General features: G+C 45.4%; 1 protein-coding gene across 1 annotated transcript in view; it reads right to left on the bottom strand.

Moving 5' to 3' along the window:
• The window catches only part of ANKS1B (ankyrin repeat and sterile alpha motif domain containing 1B), a 518534-nt gene that overhangs the window by 217027 nt on the left and 281306 nt on the right, over window positions 1–20201 (bottom strand). The window contains exon 3 of the mRNA XM_069229598.1: window positions 15755–15924. Within this exon, the coding sequence (XP_069085699.1) occupies window positions 15755–15841 (87 nt within the window). The 5' untranslated portion in view covers window positions 15842–15924. The remainder of the gene's footprint in view (window positions 1–15754; window positions 15925–20201) is intronic.

Raw genomic sequence — 20201 nt, 5'->3', positions numbered from 1 at the left:
GCACATAGATCCCTTCAGATTACACCCAAAACAGAAAAATTCCAGAAGAGTCCTAGTTTTAAAAAAAATGTCTTTATTTAGTTTTTACATTTAGTTATAGAAGATTCCAATCAAATATTCAACAAAAGTATCAGACATTCAGCAACTGCAATAACCTTGTTCAATGTGATCTAGAATCACAGAAAACCAACTGTCCACAGGCAGCCTTGGATCCATGGATAGATTAATGGGGCCAACCATTGTATTCAGTATGGGGGTTATAGTCTGACTAATCATGCAACCTACCTAAAGGTGGAAAGTGAGGGGGGCATCCAATGTGAACGATTGTTGTCACCCCCTAGGAATGCAAGTCATTGATGCTAGTCATTTTGTAAAATGTATTTAGTTAAGAAGCAAATACTGACAACCACACTAAAAAAAAAAAAAAAAAAAAACTGTATCTTTAGATAAGATACACAAGGAAGGCAGTGGACTGAAGGAAAGAGAATGGAGGAACTTCAGATATTAGGGGCAAACATTTATTTGAGATTTCCTGCCATATTGAGGATAATGTGGAAAAACAAATGCCCAATTTGCAGAATATGAAAGAAGTTGATTTAATTAAAACATAGAAGGTAACTTAGATTACAATTTATATAGGATTGTCCGACATGGGGGAAGTAGCTTATGTTGAAAGGGACTTGGGCAAGTGCAGTATGAGGGATGGAGAGTTCCTAGGGGAAGAGAGCATACAGGAAGAGGAGCATGTGATATTTTTACTTTTTTTATTTATTTAATGAGTAGCCCCACCTGGCCTGGTGGCTCACTGATGTGGGCCTAGCAGATGCCTGGTGCATTAAGCATCCCACCTTGAGGGGGTACACATTCGTTTAAGCCACACACTAGACTTATACCCTCCCTAAAATCCCCGTGCATTCATGTCGACCCTGTAACAGACTGACATTGAGACGGCATCATTGTCTGACCACTCCCTGATCACACTGACATTTAATATCCCTGGCAGAGGGGTCCAAGGTCACACCTGGTGAGTCAACGACAAATTGCTCCCAAGACTCCCACAAAACAGGACACTATATAACGCTTTCTCAAAGACAGTGACACACCAGACACGCCTGTCTCCGTCCTTTTGAGATACTCTGAAAGCAGTAGTTGGAGGGACATTCCTTGTGATCTCTGCAAAGCTCAACCAAAAGCGAATGGAGAAGAGGAAAGACTTAGAAGCACAGGTAAAAGAGTTAGAAAATGTTCACAAACACATGGGCACCCATAGATTACATAGGCAACAAAATCTGGCTAGGAGACAACTCAAAGCACTGGACTGAGATAGGGTAGATTATGTATTCCCCTAATTCCATGCTCACTACTATGATAAGGAACCCGGCATTCCCACCCTCATACAATGGGATGAACTATTGTGTGGCAAGCAGTCAACTGCAAATGCATTGGTGACATATTACTATGTAGGGGCACTAGAGTTTCCTCGGCTTTAAGAGAAGTATGGCCTCTCTGACACTAGACAGCGATTACAAACTTGGTCTCACACCTGTCAATCCAACCACATATGAGTAGACCAGTTACTCAATTTGAAAAATGGTTATTCATCTAGATGGATGACAAACACCCACTTCCATACATTTACACATTTTTGAACTCACCTACAGACAACAGCAAGTCTACAGTCCAGATGAGATGGGAGGCCAAATTAGAATGCACATTCATAGCTATGGAATGGTCAGCTATCCTCCGTAGACACAGACAACAGCAAGTCTCCAGTCCAGATGAGATGGGAGGCCAAATTAGAACGCACATTCAAAGCTATGGAATGGTTGGATATCCTCCGTAGAGCCAGCGACTCCTCTTTTAGAGCAGCAGGGAAAGAATCCATGCTTAAACTGACACACTCCTGATATTATACCTTAGCTAGGGTCACGCTCTGGAAGGCTGGTGCAACTGGCCTATGTTGGTATAACTGTGGTTAGGTGGGCACCCATACCCACCTTCTTTGGCACTACCCAAAACTACAGTGATACTGGGAGGTCTTCTGAGACGCAGATGAGATTTTTAACACCAACATTCCATGCTTCCATAGCTAAACTCTGTTGGGGCTCCCTAACCCACTGACCTATCCACTTAATTCCACTAGGGGCAAGGCGATTACTCTACTCCTCTGGGCAGCTAGACAAACTATCTTACTGAATTTGAGCAAGGATACGGTACCTATGCACTCGGACTGGCTTCATAGACTGTGGGATACCTTGGCAAAGGAGAAGATCACAGCCTCAGTGTAAGGAGCATTGCCTGTTTCGATAAGATGTGGATCTCCTTCACCCAATTTCTAGCCACCAACTTCTGAGAGCTCACCTGCACAAAGTATCTCAGGGTGCTTAGACTAATTGGCAAGGAGCACCAGCACAATAATGACATGGTTACAATCTTTCTGCCCACGTATCTAACGGACCTACTTAAAGTAACCGATGGACATATCGCTGCCTCCTGGTCAGCCTTCTTTCCTACCCCCCCACATCTCTCCTCCTTCCATCACCCGCCTACTCCCCCACCACTATACCTCCATACCTCCCCACTCAGATTATGTTCCGGTTTATTTACTGCCCTCACCAGCCTGTGGTTGTGAGTGTGTGTGTTTCCCTAAAATTAATAAAGAGATTTGAACCATAAATAAGTAGCCCTCAATCATCTAGTACAAGACCAGCTAAACAAAGTGAAAAGAATAAAACATTTAGGTAGCCACGTTGGTGATTAACTTTTGACCAAGAATGGAAAAGTAAAAAAGAAAACAACAAATTCACATGAATATCTGTGATACTGTGCGGCACACCTATTTTAAATACAAAACACTCATTTGATGAACATCTAATGTAAGGCCCTAGTTAAGAAAGAAAGATGGGCTCAGTGGGTGGTATACTCTGATAACCCATGTACCTTAAAAGGGTGTTGCTGCTCTAATGTGGAATACTACATAAACCCACTTGAAACTAATGTAGATATCATGGGTAGGTGGATAATTGCTAAGGCTAATATTCATCACATAATCCTCTTCGATGCAGGATTATTATGGTCCGAACATCGATGACCCAGATTCCTTGAAATGTTGCTTTTCTAATTTGGTGGAACACACATCTATTATTGGTAATGATTTTAATACATTACAATACAACGAAATGGTTCACAAAATGTTCCATCATGAATTCCCACAAATTTTGAAAGTGCTTGCAGAACATAATTCAAGATTTACAACTCGGTGATATTTGGTGAATGGAGGTAGGGAAGCAAAGAAGTTATACCTTCCACAGTAACAATAAAATGGGTCTCTTCTTTAGGACTCATTCCCTGTTTTCAGAATTGTCACTGAAAGACAGCATGCAGGAAATTAAGCAGATACTAGCACGTTTAAGATTGCTCTGCAATCTGGATGGAGCTTTTTTTTCAAGCCCAATGTATCTGTCATAGATGCACTATTGATTAAGACGAAAGAATGGTGTTAAAAAAATAACTACAAATTGCCCAGAACACATTTTGAATGTAACCCAATTATAAACACAGAATTTGTGACCAGCAAATTACAACATTTTCTATATCGGGAGAGTCGTGTAAAGTTATTAGTCTGGAAACTAAAGTTCAAAGGACCAAAAAGTATATCAAGTGTATGCAGAGTACTGAACCAGTGAAGGAAATAACCAGCAGCACTCATGTTCAGCACTCCCCTTACTATTTTATTCAAAAACTGTAACAGAAGGAGATGAAAGCAGATCCGATCAGAATCAATAAATAGCTGAAAAGTAGACAATTGCCCAGATTTCATAATGGAGTATTCCATACAACCGTAAAGTAGCCCCAGTTTGGGACTCTCGAGGGTCAGTTAAGCATTCCATTAAAAGAGACTGGAGTAGTTAACTGGGGTTACATTTTAGAAGATTCTGAATTCCAATCGTGGGATGCCATATTGGATTAGACTACAGGCAGCACTTCCAGGTTCAAATACATTCAATTATCATTCTGGATTTCTGCACAAAAAACGGAACCAAGACTTGGAGGATAGAGAATCGAAGGTTCGAGAAATACATCCAAGGAAGAAAGAAGCACTGAAATTATAGTATGCCCTTTGTACTTGCAGGGGTAGTAGTTAGAGATTTGTCTGGCAAGTATTTCTGAGCATTTCTAATTCACTGTCAATTCTCCAGCGTTAAAAAGTTACAGTTTTTTTTTCACTCTGCACAAGATCTACTGGACCCCGCAAAAAACAGTCTCAATTAGAGACGCATCAGGTGGTCCTCTTTAAGAAATGTGACAATCCTGCAATGGATGGTTCACATATGTAAGATATACTGTTCTACGGGTTGGAACTGACACAATGGAAATTAAAGATGTGTATGCTGTTATACGAAAGATGACACTACTATTCTTTTTAATGCTGTTAGCAAGATACGAGATATGTAAGAGATGGGTATTCCCTAATCCACAAATTATTACTTAATTGTTGAAAGAGGTTACTTCTACTTACTTGCTGGATAAAAAAAACAGGGCCTCATAAGAAGTCAAGTTTTTCACAACCTATTGGCATGTATTTGGCTTGAGAGAAGTAAAGTGACATTCCTGCAAAATTCCGTGATTACACATAGGCACATGCTGGATTACTTGGAAGCCCATAAAAGATATAAATATTTAGACGTATTTTACAGGTTGTGCTAGTACAGGCATACATCAACAATTTACACCTGAAGGTGATGAGAACTAGTTTTAAAAAAAATTAGGAACTTAAAATATCTTCAGACTGGGTCCAGTGTTAAGAGCTTGATGGCACCTATTCAGAACTCCTTGTAGCAGTACAAACAGAGCAGTAAAATAAGTCTATACTCAACTCATTGCTTCCCTACAACAAAATACCTCAAATTCAAAGAAAGACAACATGCAAAGTTGTCCTGTCGGTGAAAAGTAGTCTGATCTTCAAAGTTCTACACATAAACAAATCATAATGGCTAAATTAGTTGATTAGAGAACTGAGCACATGCACGAGGGCGCTTATAACAACATGCACACTGCAACAATCTTTGTACATTGTAGCAGCCCACATGAATTGAAAATGGGAGATGGAAAGCTGGAAGGCAGAATAGTTATTCTTTATACGCTAAGAAAGAACATTTTGTAGGAAGTTGGCTCTGTATGTGCTATTTCAAAGTAAGGAATAGCATGCACAGAGTCCAAGGGTTCCCCTTAGAGGTAAAATAGTGGTAAAAATAGATAATACTAATGCTCTATTTTGTGGTAGTGTGGTCGAGCAGTAGGCTTATCCAAGGAGTAGTGCTAAGCATTTGTTGTACATACACATAGACAATAAATGAGGTACACACACTCAGAGACAAATCCAGCCAATAGGTTTTTGTATAGAAAAATATCTTTTCTTAGTTTATTTTAAGAACCACAGGTTCAAATTCTACATGTAATATCTCATTCGAAAGGTATTGCAGGTAAGTACTTTAGGAACTTTAAATCATAAAAATTGCATGTATACTTTTCAAGTTATTGACAAATAGCTGTTTTAAAAGTGGACACAGTGCAATTTTCACAGTTCCTAGGGGAGGTAAGTTTTTGTTAGTTTTACCAGGTAAGTAAGACACTTACAGGGTTCAGTTCTTGGTCCAAGGTAGCCCACCGTTGGGGGTTCAGAGCAACCCCAAAGTCACCACACCAGCAGCTCAGGGCCGGTCAGGTGCAGAGTTCAAAGTGGTGCCCAAAACACATAGGCTAGAATTGAGAGAAGGGGGTGCCCCGGTCCCGGTCTGCTTGCAGGTAAGTACCCGCGTCTTCGGAGGGCAGACTAGGGGGGTTTTGTAGGGCACCGGGGGGGACACAAGCCCACACAGAAATTTCACCCTCAGCAGCGCGGGGGCGGCCGGGTGCAGTGTAGAAACAGGCGTCGGGTTCGCAATGTTAGTCTATGAGAGATCTCGGGATCTCTTCAGCGCTGCAGGCAGGCAAGGGGGGGATTCCTCGGGGAAACCTCCACTTGGGTAAGGGAGAGGGACTCCTGGGGGTCACTTCTCCAGTGAAAGTCCGGTCCTTCAGGTCCTGGGGGCTGCGGGTGCAGGGTCTCTCCCAGGCGTCGGGACTTTGGATTCAAAGAGTCGCGGTCAGGGGAAGCCTCGGGATTCCCTCTGCAGGCGGCGCTGTGGGGGCTCAGGGGGGACAGGTTTTGGTACTCACAGTATCAGAGTAGTCCTGGGGTCCCTCCTGAGGTGTTGGATCTCCACCAGCCGAGTCGGGGTCGCCGGGTGCAGTGTTGCAAGTCTCACGCTTCTTGCGGGGAGCTTGCAGGGTTCTTTCAAAGCTGCTGGAAACAAAGTTGCAGCCTTTCTTGGAGCAGGTCCGCTGTCCTCGGGAGTTTCTTGTCTTTTCGAAGCAGGGGCAGTCCTCAGAGGATGTCGAGGTCGCTGGTCCCTTTGGAAGGCGTCGCTGGAGCAGGATCTTTGGAAGGCAGGAGACAGGCCGGTGAGTTTCTGGAGCCAAGGCAGTTGTCGTCTTCTGGTCTTCCTCTGCAGGGGTTTTCAGCTAGGCAGTCCTTCTTCTTGTAGTTGCAGGAATCTAATTTTCTAGGGTTCAGGGTAGCCCTTAAATACTAAATTTAAGGGCGTGTTTAGGTCTGGGGGGTTAGTAGCCAATGGCTACTAGCCCTGAGGGTGGGTACACCCTCTTTGTGCCTCCTCCCAAGGGGAGGGGGTCACAATCCTAACCCTATTGGGGGAATCCTCCATCTGCAAGATGGAGGATTTCTAAAAGTCAGAGTCACCTCAGCTCAGGACACCTTAGGGGCTGTCCTGACTGGCCAGTGACTCCTCCTTGTTGCTTTCTTTGTTCCCTCCAGCCTTGCCGCCAAAAGTGGGGGCCGTGGCCGGAGGGGGCGGGCAACTCCACTAAGCTGGAGTGCCCTGCTGGGCTGTGACAAAGGGGTGAGCCTTTGAGGCTCACCGCCAGGTGTTACAGCTCCTGCCTGGGGGAGGTGTTAGCATCTCCACCCAGTGCAGGCTTTGTTACTGGCCTCAGAGTGACAAAGGCACTCTCCCCATGGGGCCAGCAACATGTCTCTGGTGTGGCAGGCTGCTGGAACTAGTCAGCCTACACAGACAGTCGGTTAAGTTTCAGGGGGCACCTCTAAGGTGCCCTCTGGGGTGTATTTTGCAATAAAATGTACACTGGCATCAGTGTGCATTTATTGTGCTGAGAAGTTTGATACCAAACTTCCCAGTTTTCAGTGTAGCCATTATGGTGCTGTGGAGTTCGTGTTTGACAGACTCCCAGACCATATACTCTTATGGCTACCCTGCACTTACAATGTCTAAGGTTTTGTTTAGACACTGTAGGGGTACCATGCTCATGCACTGGTACCCTCACCTATGGTATAGTGCACCCTGCCTTAGGGCTGTAAGGCCTGCTAGAGGGGTGTCTTACCTATACTGCATAGGCAGTGAGAGGCTGGCATGGCACCCTGAGGGGAGTGCCATGTCGACTTACTCGTTTTGTCCTCACTAGCACACACAAGCTGGCAAGCAGTGTGTCTGTGCTGAGTGAGAGGTCTCCAGGGTGGCATAAGACATGCTGCAGCCCTTAGAGACCTTCCTTGGCATCAGGGCCCTTGGTACTAGAAGTACCAGTTACAAGGGACTTATCTGGATGCCAGGGTCTGCCAATTGTGGATACAAAAGTACAGGTTAGGGAAAGAACACTGGTGCTGGGGCCTGGTTAGCAGGCCTCAGCACACTTTCAATTGTAAACATAGCATCAGCAAAGGCAAAAAGTCAGGGGGCAACCATGCCAAGGAGGCATTTCCTTACACAACCCCCCCCCAAACGAAAGAGGATGAGACTAACCTTTCCCAAGAGAGTCTTCATTTTCTAAGTGGAAGAACCTGGAAAGGCCATCTGCATTGGCATGGGCAGTCCCAGGTCTGTGTTCCACTATAAAGTCCATTCCCTGTAGGGAGATGGACCACCTCAACAGTTTAGGATTTTCACCTTTCATTTGCATCAGCCATTTGAGAGGTCTGTGGTCAGTTTGAACTAGGAAGTGAGTCCCAAAGAGGTATGGTCTCAGCTTCTTCAGGGACCAAACCACAGCAAAGGCCTCCCTCTCAATGGCACTCCAACGCTGCTCCCTGGGGAGTAACCTCCTGCTAATGAAAGCAACAGGCTGGTCAAGGCCATCATCATTTGTTTGGGACAAAACTGCCCCTATCCCATGTTCAGAGGCATCAGTCTGCACAATGAACTGCTTAGAATAATCTGGAGCTTTTAGAACTGGTGCTGAGCACATTGCTTGTTTCAGGGTGTCAAAGGCCTGTTGGCATTCCACAGTCCAGTTCACTTTCTTGGGCATTTTCTTGGAGGTGAGTTCAGTGAGGGCTGTCACAATGGATCCATATCCCTTCACAAACCTCCTGTAATACCCAGTCAAGCCAAGGAATGCCCTGACTTGAGTCTGGGTTTTTGGAGCTACCCAGTCCAGAATAGTCTGGATCTTGGGTTGGAGTGGCTGAACTTGGCCTCCACCTACAAGGTGGCCCAAGTAAACCACAGTTCCCTGCCCTATCTGGCATTTGGATGCCTTGATAGAGAGGCCTGCAGATTGCAGAGCCTTCAAAACCTTCTTCAGGTGGACCAGGTGATCCTGCCAGGTGGAGCTAAAGACAGCAATATCATCAAGATAAGCTGTGCTAAAGGACTCCAAGCCAGCAAGGACTTGATTCACCAACCTTTGGAAGGTGGCAGGGGCATTCTTTAAACCAAAGGGCATAACAGTAAACTGATAATGCCCATCAGGTGTGGAGAATGCTGTTTTCTCTTTTGCTCCAGGTGCCATTTTTATTTGCCAGTACCCTGCTGTCAAGTCAAAGGTACTTAAGAATTTGGCAGCACCTAATTTATCTATGAGCTCATCAGCTCTTGGAATTGGATGAGCATCTGTCTTGGTGACAGAATTGAGCCCTCTGTAGTCCACACAAAACCTCATCTCTTTCTTTCCATCTTTGGTGTGAGGTTTGGGGACTAAGACCACTGGGCTAGCCCAGGGGCTGTCAGAGCGCTCAATTACTCCCAATTCCAGCATCTTGTGGACTTCCACCTTGATGCTTTCCTTAACATGGTCAGACTGTCTAAAGATTTTGTTTTTGACAGGCATGCTGTCTCCTGTGTCCACATCATGGGTACACAGGTGTGTCTGACCAGGGGTTAAGGAGAAGAGTTCAGGAAACTGTTGTAGGACTCTCCTACAATCAGCTTGCTGTTGGCCAGAGAGGGTGTCTGAGTAGATCACTCCATCTACTGTGCCATCTTTTGGGTCTGATGACAGAAGATCAGGGAGAGGTTCACTCTCTGCCTCCTGATCCTCATCTGTTACCATCAACAGATTCACATCAGCCCTGTCATGGAAGAGTTTAAGGCGGTTCACATGGATCACCCTCTTGGGGCTCCTGCTTGTGCCCAGGTCCACCAGGTAGGTGACCTGACTCTTCCTTTCTAGCACTGGGTAAGGGCCACTCCATTTGTCCTGGAGTGCCCTGGGAGCCACAGGCTCCAGAACCCAGACTTTCTGCCCTGGTTGGAACTCAACCAGTGCAGCCTTTTGGTCATACCAAAACCTCTGGAGCTGTTGGCTGGCCTCAAGGTTTTTGGTTGCCTTTTCCATGTACTCTGCCATTCTAGAGCGAAGGCCAAGTACATAGTCCACTATGTCTTGTTTAGGCTCATGGAGAGGTCTCTCCCAGCCTTCTTTAACAAGAGCAAGTGGTCCCCTTACAGGATGACCAAACAGAAGTTCAAAGGGTGAGAATCCTACTCCCTTCTGTGGTACCTCTCTGTAAGTGAAAAGCAGACATGGCAAGAGGACATCCCATCTCCTTTTGAGCTTTTCTGGGAGCCCCATGATCATGCCCTTTAATGTCTTGTTGAATCTCTCAACTAAGCCATTAGTTTGTGGATGGTAAGGTGTAGTGAATTTATAAGTCACTCCACACTCATTCCACATATGTTTCAGGTATGCTGACATGAAGTTGGCACCTCTGTCAGACACCACCTCCTTAGGGAAACCCACTCTGGTAAAGATACCAATGAGGGCCTTGGCTACTGCAGGGGCAGTAGTCGACCTAAGGGGAATAGCTTCAGGATACCTGGTAGCATGATCCACTACTACCAGGATATACATATTTCCTGAGGCTGTGGGAGGTTCTAGTGGACCAACTATGTCCACACCCACTCTTTCAAAGGGAACCCCCACCACTGGAAGTGGAATGAGGGGGGCCTTTGGATGCCCACCTGTCTTACCACTGGCTTGACAGGTGGGGCAGGAGAGGCAAAACTCCTTAACCATGTTGGACATATTGGGCCAGTAGAAGTGGTTGACTAGCCTCTCCCACGTCTTGGTTTGTCCCAAATGTCCAGCAAGGGGAATGTCATGGGCCAATGTTAGGATGAACTCTCTGAACAGCTGAGGCACTACCACTCTCCTAGTGGCACCAGGTTTGGGGTCTCTGGCCTCAGTGTACAGGAGTCCATCTTCCCAATAGACCCTATGTGTTCCATTTTTCTTGCCCTTGGACTCTTCAGCAGCTTGCTGCCTAAGGCCTTCAAGAGAGGGACAGGTTTCTTGTCCCTTACACAGCTCCTCCCTTGAGGGTCCCCCTGGGCCTAAGAGCTCAACCTGATAAGGTTCAAGCTCCAAAGGCTCAGTTCCCTCAGAGGGCAGAACTTCTTCCTGAGAAGAGAGGTTCCCTTTCTTTTGCTGTGTTGCAGTTGGTTTCCCAACTGACTTTCCTGTTCTCTTGGTAGGCTGGGCCATTCTTCCAGACTCCAGCTCTACTTGTTCACCCTGTGCCTTGCACTGTGCTCTTGTTTTCACACACACCAGTTCAGGGATACCCAGCATTGCTGCATGGGTTTTTAGTTCTACCTCAGCCCATGCTGAGGACTCCAGGTCATTTCCAAGCAGACAGTCCACTGGGATATTTGAGGAGACCACCAGCTGTTTCAGGCCATTGACCCCTCCCCATTCTAAAGTAACCATTGCCATGGGATGTACTTTTCTCTGATTGTCAGCGTTGGTGACTGTGTAAGTTTTTCCAGTCAGGTATTGGCCAGGGGAAACCAGTTTCTCTGTCACCATGGTGACACTGGCACCTGTATCCCTCAGGCCCTCTATTCTAGTCCCATTAATTAAGAGTTGCTGTCTGTATTTTTGCATGTTAGGCGGCCAGACAGCTAGTGTGGCTAAATCCACCCCACCCTCAGAAACTAGAGTAGCTTCAGTGTGGACCCTGATTTGCTCTGGGCACACTGTTGATCCCACTTGGAGACTAGCCATACCAGTGTTACCTGGATGGGAGTTTGGAGTGGAACCTTTCTTGGGACAGGCCTTGTCTCCAGTTTGGTGTCCATGCTGTTTACAGCTATGACACCAGGCCTTTTTGGGATCAAAGTTTTTACCCTTGTACCCATTGTTTTGTGAAGAGGCTCTGGGCCCACCCTCCTGTGCAGGTTTTTGGGGGCCTGTAGAAGACTCTTTACTATTTTTAGTTTTGGTTGTCTCATCACCCTTCCCCTGGGGAGTCTTTGTGACCCCTTTCTTTTGGTCACCCCCTGTTGAAGTCTTGGACACCCTTGTCTTGACCCAATGGTCCGCCTTCTTTCCCAATTCTTGGGGAGAAATTGGTCCTAGGTCTACCAGATGCTGATGCAGTTTATCATTGAAACAATTACTTAACAGGTGTTCTTTCACAAATAAATTGTACAGCCCATCATAATTACTTACACCACTGCCTTGAATCCAACCATCTAGTGTTTTCACTGAGTAGTCTACAAAGTCAACCCAGGTCTGGCTCGAGGATTTTTGAGCCCCCCTGAATCTAATCCTATACTCCTCAGTGGAGAATCCAAAGCCCTCAATCAGGGTACCCTTCATGAGGTCATAAGATTCTGCATCTTGTCCAGAGAGTGTGAGGAGTCTATCCCTACACTTTCCTGTGAACATTTCCCAAAGGAGAGCACCCCAGTGAGATCTGTTCACTTTTCTGGTTACACAAGCCCTCTCAAAAGCTGTGAACCATTTGGTGATGTCATCACCATCTTCATATTTAGTTACAATCCCTTTAGGGATTTTCAACATGTCAGGAGAATCTCTGACCCTATTTATGTTGCTGCCACCATTGATGGGTCCTAGGCCCATCTCTTGTCTTTCCCTCTCTATGGCTAGGATCTGTCTTTCCAAAGCCAATCTTTTGGCCATCCTGGCTAACTGGATGTCCTCTTCACTGGGGCTATCCTCAGTGATTTCAGAGGTGTTGGTCTCTCCTGTGAGGGAACCAGCATCTCTGACTATTATTTTTGGAGTCAGGGTTTGAGGGACCCTGTTCTCCCTAGATAGGATTGGTAGGGGGGAATTGTCCTCCAAGTCACTATCCTCTTCCTCTGAGTTGCCACCCTCAGAGGAGTTTCTTTATTTTACAGAGTGACCTTAGCTCCCTCATCTTAAGATGGAGGTAAGGTGTGGTGTCGAGTTCCACCACAGTCACATCTGTGCTAGACATTTTGCTTCTAAAAGTTGGAATACTTTTTAAGAATCTACAACTGGTTCTAGAATCTAATTCAAACTTTTACAAACTTTTAAACTCTAAAAGAAATGCTAAACAGGATCTAACACAATGCCCTAGCAGGTCTTTTAAGAATTTAGAAAACTTTTCAAATTGCAAAAATCATTTTCTAATGACAATTTTGGAATTTGTCGTGTGATCAGGTATTGGCTGAGTAGTCCAGCAAATGCAAAGTCTTGTATCCCACCGCTGCCACCAATGTAGGAAGTTGGCTCTGTATGTGCTATTTCAAAGTAAGGAATAGCATGCACAGAGTCCAAGGGTTCCCCTTAGAGGTAAAATAGTGGTAAAAATAGATAATACTAATGCTCTATTTTGTGGTAGTGTGGTCGAGCAGTAGGCTTATCCAAGGAGTAGTGTTAAGCATTTGTTGTACATACACATAGACAATAAATGAGGTACACACACTCAGAGACAAATCCAGCCAATAGGTTTTTGTATAGAAAAATATCTTTTCTTAGTTTATTTTAAGAACCACAGGTTCAAATTCTACATGTAATATCTCATTCGAAAGGTATTGCAGGTAAGTACTTTAGGAACTTTAAATCATAAAAATTGCATGTATACTTTTCAAGTTATTGACAAATAGCTGTTTTAAAAGTGGACACAGTGCAAATTCACAGTTCCTAGGGGAGGTAAGTTTTTGTTAGTTTTACCAGGTAAGTAAGACACTTACAGGGTTCAGTTCTTGGTCCAAGGTAGCCCACCGTTGGGGGTTCAGAGCAACCCCAAAGTCACCACACCAGCAGCTCAGGGCCGGTCAGGTGCAGAGTTCAAAGTGGTGCCCAAAACACATAGGCTAGAATGGAGAGAAGGGGGTGCCCCGGTCCCGGTCTGCTTGCAGGTAAGTACCCGCGTCTTCGGAGGGCAGACTAGAGGGGTTTTGTAGGGCACCGGGGGGGACACAAGCCCACACAGAAATTTCACCCTCAGCAGCGCGGGGGCGGCCGGGTGCAGTGTAGAAACAGGCGTCGGGTTCGCAATGTTAGTCTATGAGAGATCTCGGGATCTCTTCAGCGCTGCAGGCAGGCAAGGGGGGGATTCCTCGGGGAAACCTCCACTTGGGTAAGGGAGAGGGACTCCTGGGGGTCACTTCTCCAGTGAAAGTCCGGTCCTTCAGGTCCTGGGGGCTGCGGGTGCAGGGTCTCTCCCAGGCGTCGGGACTTTGGATTCAAAGAGTCGCGGTCAGGGGAAGCCTCGGGATTCCCTCTGCAGGCGGCGCTGTGGGGGCTCAGGGGGGACAGGTTTTGGTACTCACAGTATCAGAGTAGTCCTGGGGTCCCTCCTGAGGTGTTGGATCTCCACCAGCCGAGTCGGGGTCGCCGGGTGCAGTGTTGCAAGTCTCACGCTTCTTGCGGGGAGCTTGCAGGGTTCTTTCAAAGCTGCTGGAAACAAAGTTGCAGCCTTTCTTGGAGCAGGTCCGCTGTCCTCGGGAGTTTCTTGTCTTTTCGAAGCAGGGGCAGTCCTCAGAGGATGTCGAGGTCGCTGGTCCCTTTGGAAGGCGTCGCTGGAGCAGGATCTTTGGAAGGCAGGAGACAGGCCGGTGAGTTTCTGGAGCCAAGGCAGTTGTCGTCTTCTGGTCTTCCTCTGCAGGGGTTTTCAGCTAGGCAGTCCTTCTTCTTGTAGTTGCAGGAATCTAATTTTCTAGGGTTCAGGGTAGCCCTTAAATACTAAATTTAAGGGCGTGTTTAGGTCTGGGGGGTTAGTAGCCAATGGCTACTAGCCCTGAGGGTGGGTACACCCTCTTTGTGCCTCCTCCCAAGGGGAGGGGGTCACAATCCTAACCCTATTGGGGGAATCCTCCATCTGCAAGATGGAGGATTTCTAAAAGTCAGAGTCACCTCAGCTCAGGACACCTTAGGGGCTGTCCTGACTGGCCAGTGACTCCTCCTTGTTGCTTTCTTTGTTCCCTCCAGCCTTGCCGCCAAAAGTGGGGGCCGTGGCCGGAGGGGGCGGGCAACTCCACTAAGCTGGAGTGCCCTGCTGGGCTGTGACAAAGGGGTGAGCCTTTGAGGCTCACCGCCAGGTGTTACAGCTCCTGCCTGGGGGAGGTGTTAGCATCTCCACCCAGTGCAGGCTTTGTTACTGGCCTCAGAGTGACAAAGGCACTCTCCCCATGGGGCCAGCAACATGTCTCTGGTGTGGCAGGCTGCTGGAACTAGTCAGCCTACACAGACAGTCGGTTAAGTTTCAGGGGGCACCTCTAAGGTGCCCTCTGGGGTGTATTTTGCAATAAAATGTACACTGGCATCAGTGTGCATTTATTGTGCTGAGAAGTTTGATACCAAACTTCCCAGTTTTCAGTGTAGCCATTATGGTGCTGTGGAGTTCGTGTTTGACAGACTCCCAGACCATATACTCTTATGGCTACCCTGCACTTACAATGTCTAAGGTTTTGTTTAGACACTGTAGGGGTACCATGCTCATGCACTGGTACCCTCACCTATGGTATAGTGCACCCTGCCTTAGGGCTGTAAGGCCTGCTAGAGGGGTGTCTTACCTATACTGCATAGGCAGTGAGAGGCTGGCATGGCACCCTGAGGGGAGTGCCATGTCGACTTACTCGTTTTGTCCTCACTAGCACACACAAGCTGGCAAGCAGTGTGTCTGTGCTGAGTGAGAGGTCTCCAGGGTGGCATAAGACATGCTGCAGCCCTTAGAGACCTTCCTTGGCATCAGGGCCCTTGGTACTAGAAGTACCAGTTACAAGGGACTTATCTGGATGCCAGGGTCTGCCAATTGTGGATACAAAAGTACAGGTTAGGGAAAGAACACTGGTGCTGGGGCCTGGTTAGCAGGCCTCAGCACACTTTCAATTGTAAACATAGCATCAGCAAAGGCAAAAAGTCAGGGGGCAACCATGCCAAGGAGGCATTTCCTTACACATTTCAATAGAAATTTTGAGGGGAAAAACACAACTGCACCCTGAGCTCAGAACCAGCAGAGAAGAGGGGCTGAAGAGGGAACTCAACAGGTAACAAATGGGGTACCAAATGGACGGAAAGCAACAACTGAGGACATGCAGGCATATGTCCAATAAAAATAAAAATCTACAAGCAATTTACATATAGCTAACAAATATTTAATGACATAACATTAGCTTACTTGTGCCATTTGTCTTTCCAGTTTAGATCGCGGAATATCATCAAAGTAATTTTCATTTCTTCTTCTTCTTGCATCGCCTTGCATCATAGTATAGTAAAAGTTCAGCGAGCCACCAGTGTTAGACTTCGTGATGCCGACAGGTATGGAAGATTAGGATTTTCACTGGTTTCCTATTTAAAAAATAAACAGCAAAAGACAAATGCATTGGTATAGAGCATATTGCATCTCTTAAAGTTTAATTTAAACAAAGCATGGGCAAAGCCTTATGTTTCACTTAATCATCACTATTTACATCTCTTTCCCCAAACATGTTACCTCTGGTTCAGAGTTAGGTGTAACAATTTTGGATATTTTTTGAAGGTTTTGTGCTGGAGACCAACTGCAATTCTTTCAGCATCCATGTAGGAGATATCACATTGTTTGTTTAAGCAACATAGGTAGCTTCATTTGTAACCTGCTTTTCCAAAACAAATGAAGGAAACATATTACTTTCCTCTAGCTCCAGTTCTCCAGCATTGGCATCTTTCCTAAGTTCACATTCTTCGGTCATTTCCTACTGTCAGGCTGGGGATTTCCGGTGCATTAAAATGGTAATGAACAATATTAAAATGGCCATCGGCCCAACATCAGTGTTTGTTTAGTAGCACATATGCTTCATTTGAAATGATCTAAACTTAAGCTGTTGAGATGAATACGCTGAGCAATCTAATCCTGGCTAGAGGCCACCATAGCTTCAATTACACAGCTCAAGCCTAAAAGATATGATCATATAGGGAGGGTGCATATGAATATATGAATGATACCAGACCTGGATCTAAGTAACTCATTTATTCTCCATCGCTGGATCTTTTGGAGATGCACATGCTTGAATCAGAATAGTGAGCAGTAAAATAAATATGGAATATGTGGTAAGCAGGTTCAGCTTTAAAGAGACTCTCCAGAAATGCTTACCAAACGGAGTCTGCTGCAACATTCAAATGTAAGCAGTAGTATTTAGTGAACATCTGCCCGTTCATCCAAATAGCTACACAGGTTATGTCCGAAAGGCATATTCCTGCATATAAAGTTTCTGTCGCTGTCATAATTCCAGTGAAATAAGCAGTCAATTTAAACCATAGAGGGTGCTTTGCTTTGTGTAACAGAAGGTTATGCAGGCTGATAGCCCAACAAGCAATTATTTTAGTTCATAAAGGATAGTTCAAGCCCGAGCATCCAAAAGAAACAAAGACTTGCTCTGAAGCCTCAAGTTTTTTCTGAGGGAAAAAATCTTCCCACCCAAATGGAACCCCCCTTCATCAGGGAAGATTCTGTGCTCCTCCAAGCACTTCCACAAAAGTGGCACAGAAACGGAAACATTTAGACTTTTATGAAATTGAGTTGTCTAATGAAGTGCCAGTCATGCCTCCAGAAAGGAAAGAAGTCCAGTTTCCTACAACAATTCATGGAAAAAACTTTAAAGCACTCAGTGCAAAAAAGGCACCCAAATCTGGCTTCTTAGACACCTTGTGGGCTTTGAAGTCCCTCAAAGAATGTATCATGGACAGCCAAATCATCTTCAACAATTCCGTCTGTGCCTACTTTGTGGAACTCTGTACCTACTCTCATAGTTGACAGTTTCAACGACGACTACTCAGTTGATGCCAAAGAAGATCCCATTGTCAGTGACCCAACTGAGTCTGATGTGGATCCTATCTGCAAAAACGTCTTCAGCAACAGCACTGTCATCAGTACCAAAGACCCCGTCAGTGACAAATACCTTGTCTATGACACTTCAGCCAAAATGACCATGTTGTAGTGGTTTTTCAAGCTTTTTTTGGTCAAGTGGCATATGAAAGAATTTGATTTGGAGGCATTGAAATAGGATTTAGGCCTTTACTAAAAGCACAATATGCTAGGTATGGTGCATGTGCCAGTTGTAATATGTCTAACTTACCAAACTCTAGGTGGTCCGCAACAGGAGGCTGTCACCTTATCTCCTGATGTAGTATCTTACCTTTATGGCTGGAAACAAGAGTGTGATGTACCTTCAGTACAAATGGTGAACAACTGGATAGTTTAGGAAGTTTGGTGTAAAAGAACTGACACCGCCAAGATGGAGTTATCAGGACGAGAGAACATGCTTACCCCTAGCTTTCATGTCTCATTCAGTATTCCATGGGACCCTTCCAGCGGCAAATATCACTAAAGTGCCCAACGAGGGAGCAAGTGAAATAACAAGCGTGATTGTGAGCTAATGTAGTTGATGTATTGCCCCTACAATCACTTTGATAATTTTTGACAATTTATTGCCAATTGATTTTTGAGAACTGCCATTGCAGAGGGATACACTGAAATGATGCGGACATTCCTGATCCCGGGTAAGAGCGTTCTTTATTGCCATTGCAATTGGTATTGGAGAAGCTGTTTTTTAAACCCCTGCTGAACTTCCGAAGTGCAGAGCCACCCCCTGAGTCTCCTGAGACATTTGAAATTCTGGCTCTCTTGATTATCTGCGAAGAATGAGATCGGGCAAAACAAGAGGCAAGGTCCCAATCTCTAATAAGAATGAAAGGAAAAGGGAAACTGTATCAAACGAAATGGCATGAAAAAGGAGGGCCAACAGAGCATTTCAGACCCCTAGGCTATCCAGGGCATCGAGTATAACCAGTATGACCAACAAGATTTCATCAATACAAAATATCAGTGTTGATATGACAAATGGAAAAGGAATGAGCCAGGTGGTAATTGCTAATTTTCAGAATGAGGAGAAAAAATTTCCAGTTCAATTTGACTAGCATAAGAAAACAGATTACTTTGGTGCCCTGAGTAAGCAAGGTGACAAGAGGGCTTCATTTGGTCCTAAGCAGCAAGTCCTTGAGGTCTTCGTTTTATCTGCCCAGGCTTCTGGACCTAGAGGGGTATTGGAAGTTAGAGGAGAATCCCCCTGCTAATCCCTCTTTCGCCAATAATTGTGACCACAGAAAATCAGCTCTTGTATGGTGGGCTCTCTGCAGCTGCCCCCGCAAATGCTCGAGATGCTGTATTAATGGGAGTAGTGGTATTAACACCTACATCAGGAGGATGGGAAACTGTTAAGCAATGGAATATTATCTCAGAAAGTTGCCCACAACAGCAGAACTCACATAATTTGTTTAATCCACCTAAACCAGACATAGAGGAGGAATTTAATGTTGAAATCGAGGAAAATGAGGAGACCCAAGATCTACCAAGGAGCCCCAGCTCTAGGGATTACTCCTTCCTGGTCTACAGATCAAAAAATAGGGAGTTGGGGTTGGCTAATATAAGATTGCCTGACCTAAGTAGGGGGGCCTGGTGTAGGGGATAGGCTCCAGACTGAGAGAGGTAACTGGGAAACCCCAGAAGAAGATCAAAGGACATACTCTAGGGAAAAAGTAGACCCACCAGCAATAAACAGTTTGACTGACATGTGGGCCGCAATCCTGATGTTGATGCAGGCAACAGTAATAGCCCTTCAGTTTCATTTTAACAAAATGGATATTCAAGTGGATTTGTTAAATACGCTGGTCGTGTTTGTTTCTGGAATTTATGGCAAGCTAGAAGACGTAAACTCTTTGATAACAAGGGCACAAACATATCAGCTTAATGACTTTACTATCTGCTCATGTAAGGCGTAGTGGATAGATTGGCTCAACTGCCGGCAACCCTGGAAGGAATACTGAGAGAGGTTCACACCACCTATATAAAGGAGTGCACACATGTCAGTTACTTTGGATCCCTGAATTTAAATGAAGAGCCCCCAAGATGTGCTTAATCGCTCTAGTATCCTAAAACTAATAAGATCACTTGCTCTAGGTCATGTGTCCTCTGAAGAGTTTGCTGCTATAAAATTTATTCAAGCAAGAGGTAGTCAGCAAATGGATCCAACTCTAGTTATATTTGCGACTCCGGACACCCCTAAGCAAATCCTGGAAAGGAATAATCTCAGGAAAGCCTGGGGCATTGAGGTAACCATATATTATTATAGAGATAGATAGCCATACCCATTATTAGAGGAGTATAATCTTAATAAGAAAATAGATGCTCCCTGGTCTGTATTATGATGGGCAAATGGGAAATCTAATTCTGGAGAAGTCAACAAAGGAGAAGTCAGTGAAGGAGCTGCAGCCTAGTCCAACTTGCAAGTCCAAAATTGGAAAGCGGAGGGGCAAAGAAAGATCCTAACAAGATGTGACCCCCAGGACAACTGGAGCTGATTACCCACCGTTTTATCATCTGGAACACCCCATAAAAGCTGAATAACAACTCAACAGACTCCACTCCCACAAGGAGCATTGAGCATTTGTTCGTGTAATATAGGGGAGTCTTCTGGCAAAAATGGAAGATCCAGTACTTACTCAATTTCTAGACTCATTTGATATCATAATGATCCAGGAATCCTGGGCACAAGTGTGTATACCCCTAATTGGGTGCAAAGAATTTAATAAGC

Source organism: Pleurodeles waltl, chromosome 4_1 (genome assembly GCF_031143425.1).
Source record: "Pleurodeles waltl isolate 20211129_DDA chromosome 4_1, aPleWal1.hap1.20221129, whole genome shotgun sequence".
Classification (NCBI taxonomy): Eukaryota; Metazoa; Chordata; class Amphibia; order Caudata; family Salamandridae; genus Pleurodeles; species Pleurodeles waltl.
Note: the sequence above shows the minus strand (reverse complement) of the source record. Positions and strands in the feature narration are given on the sequence as shown.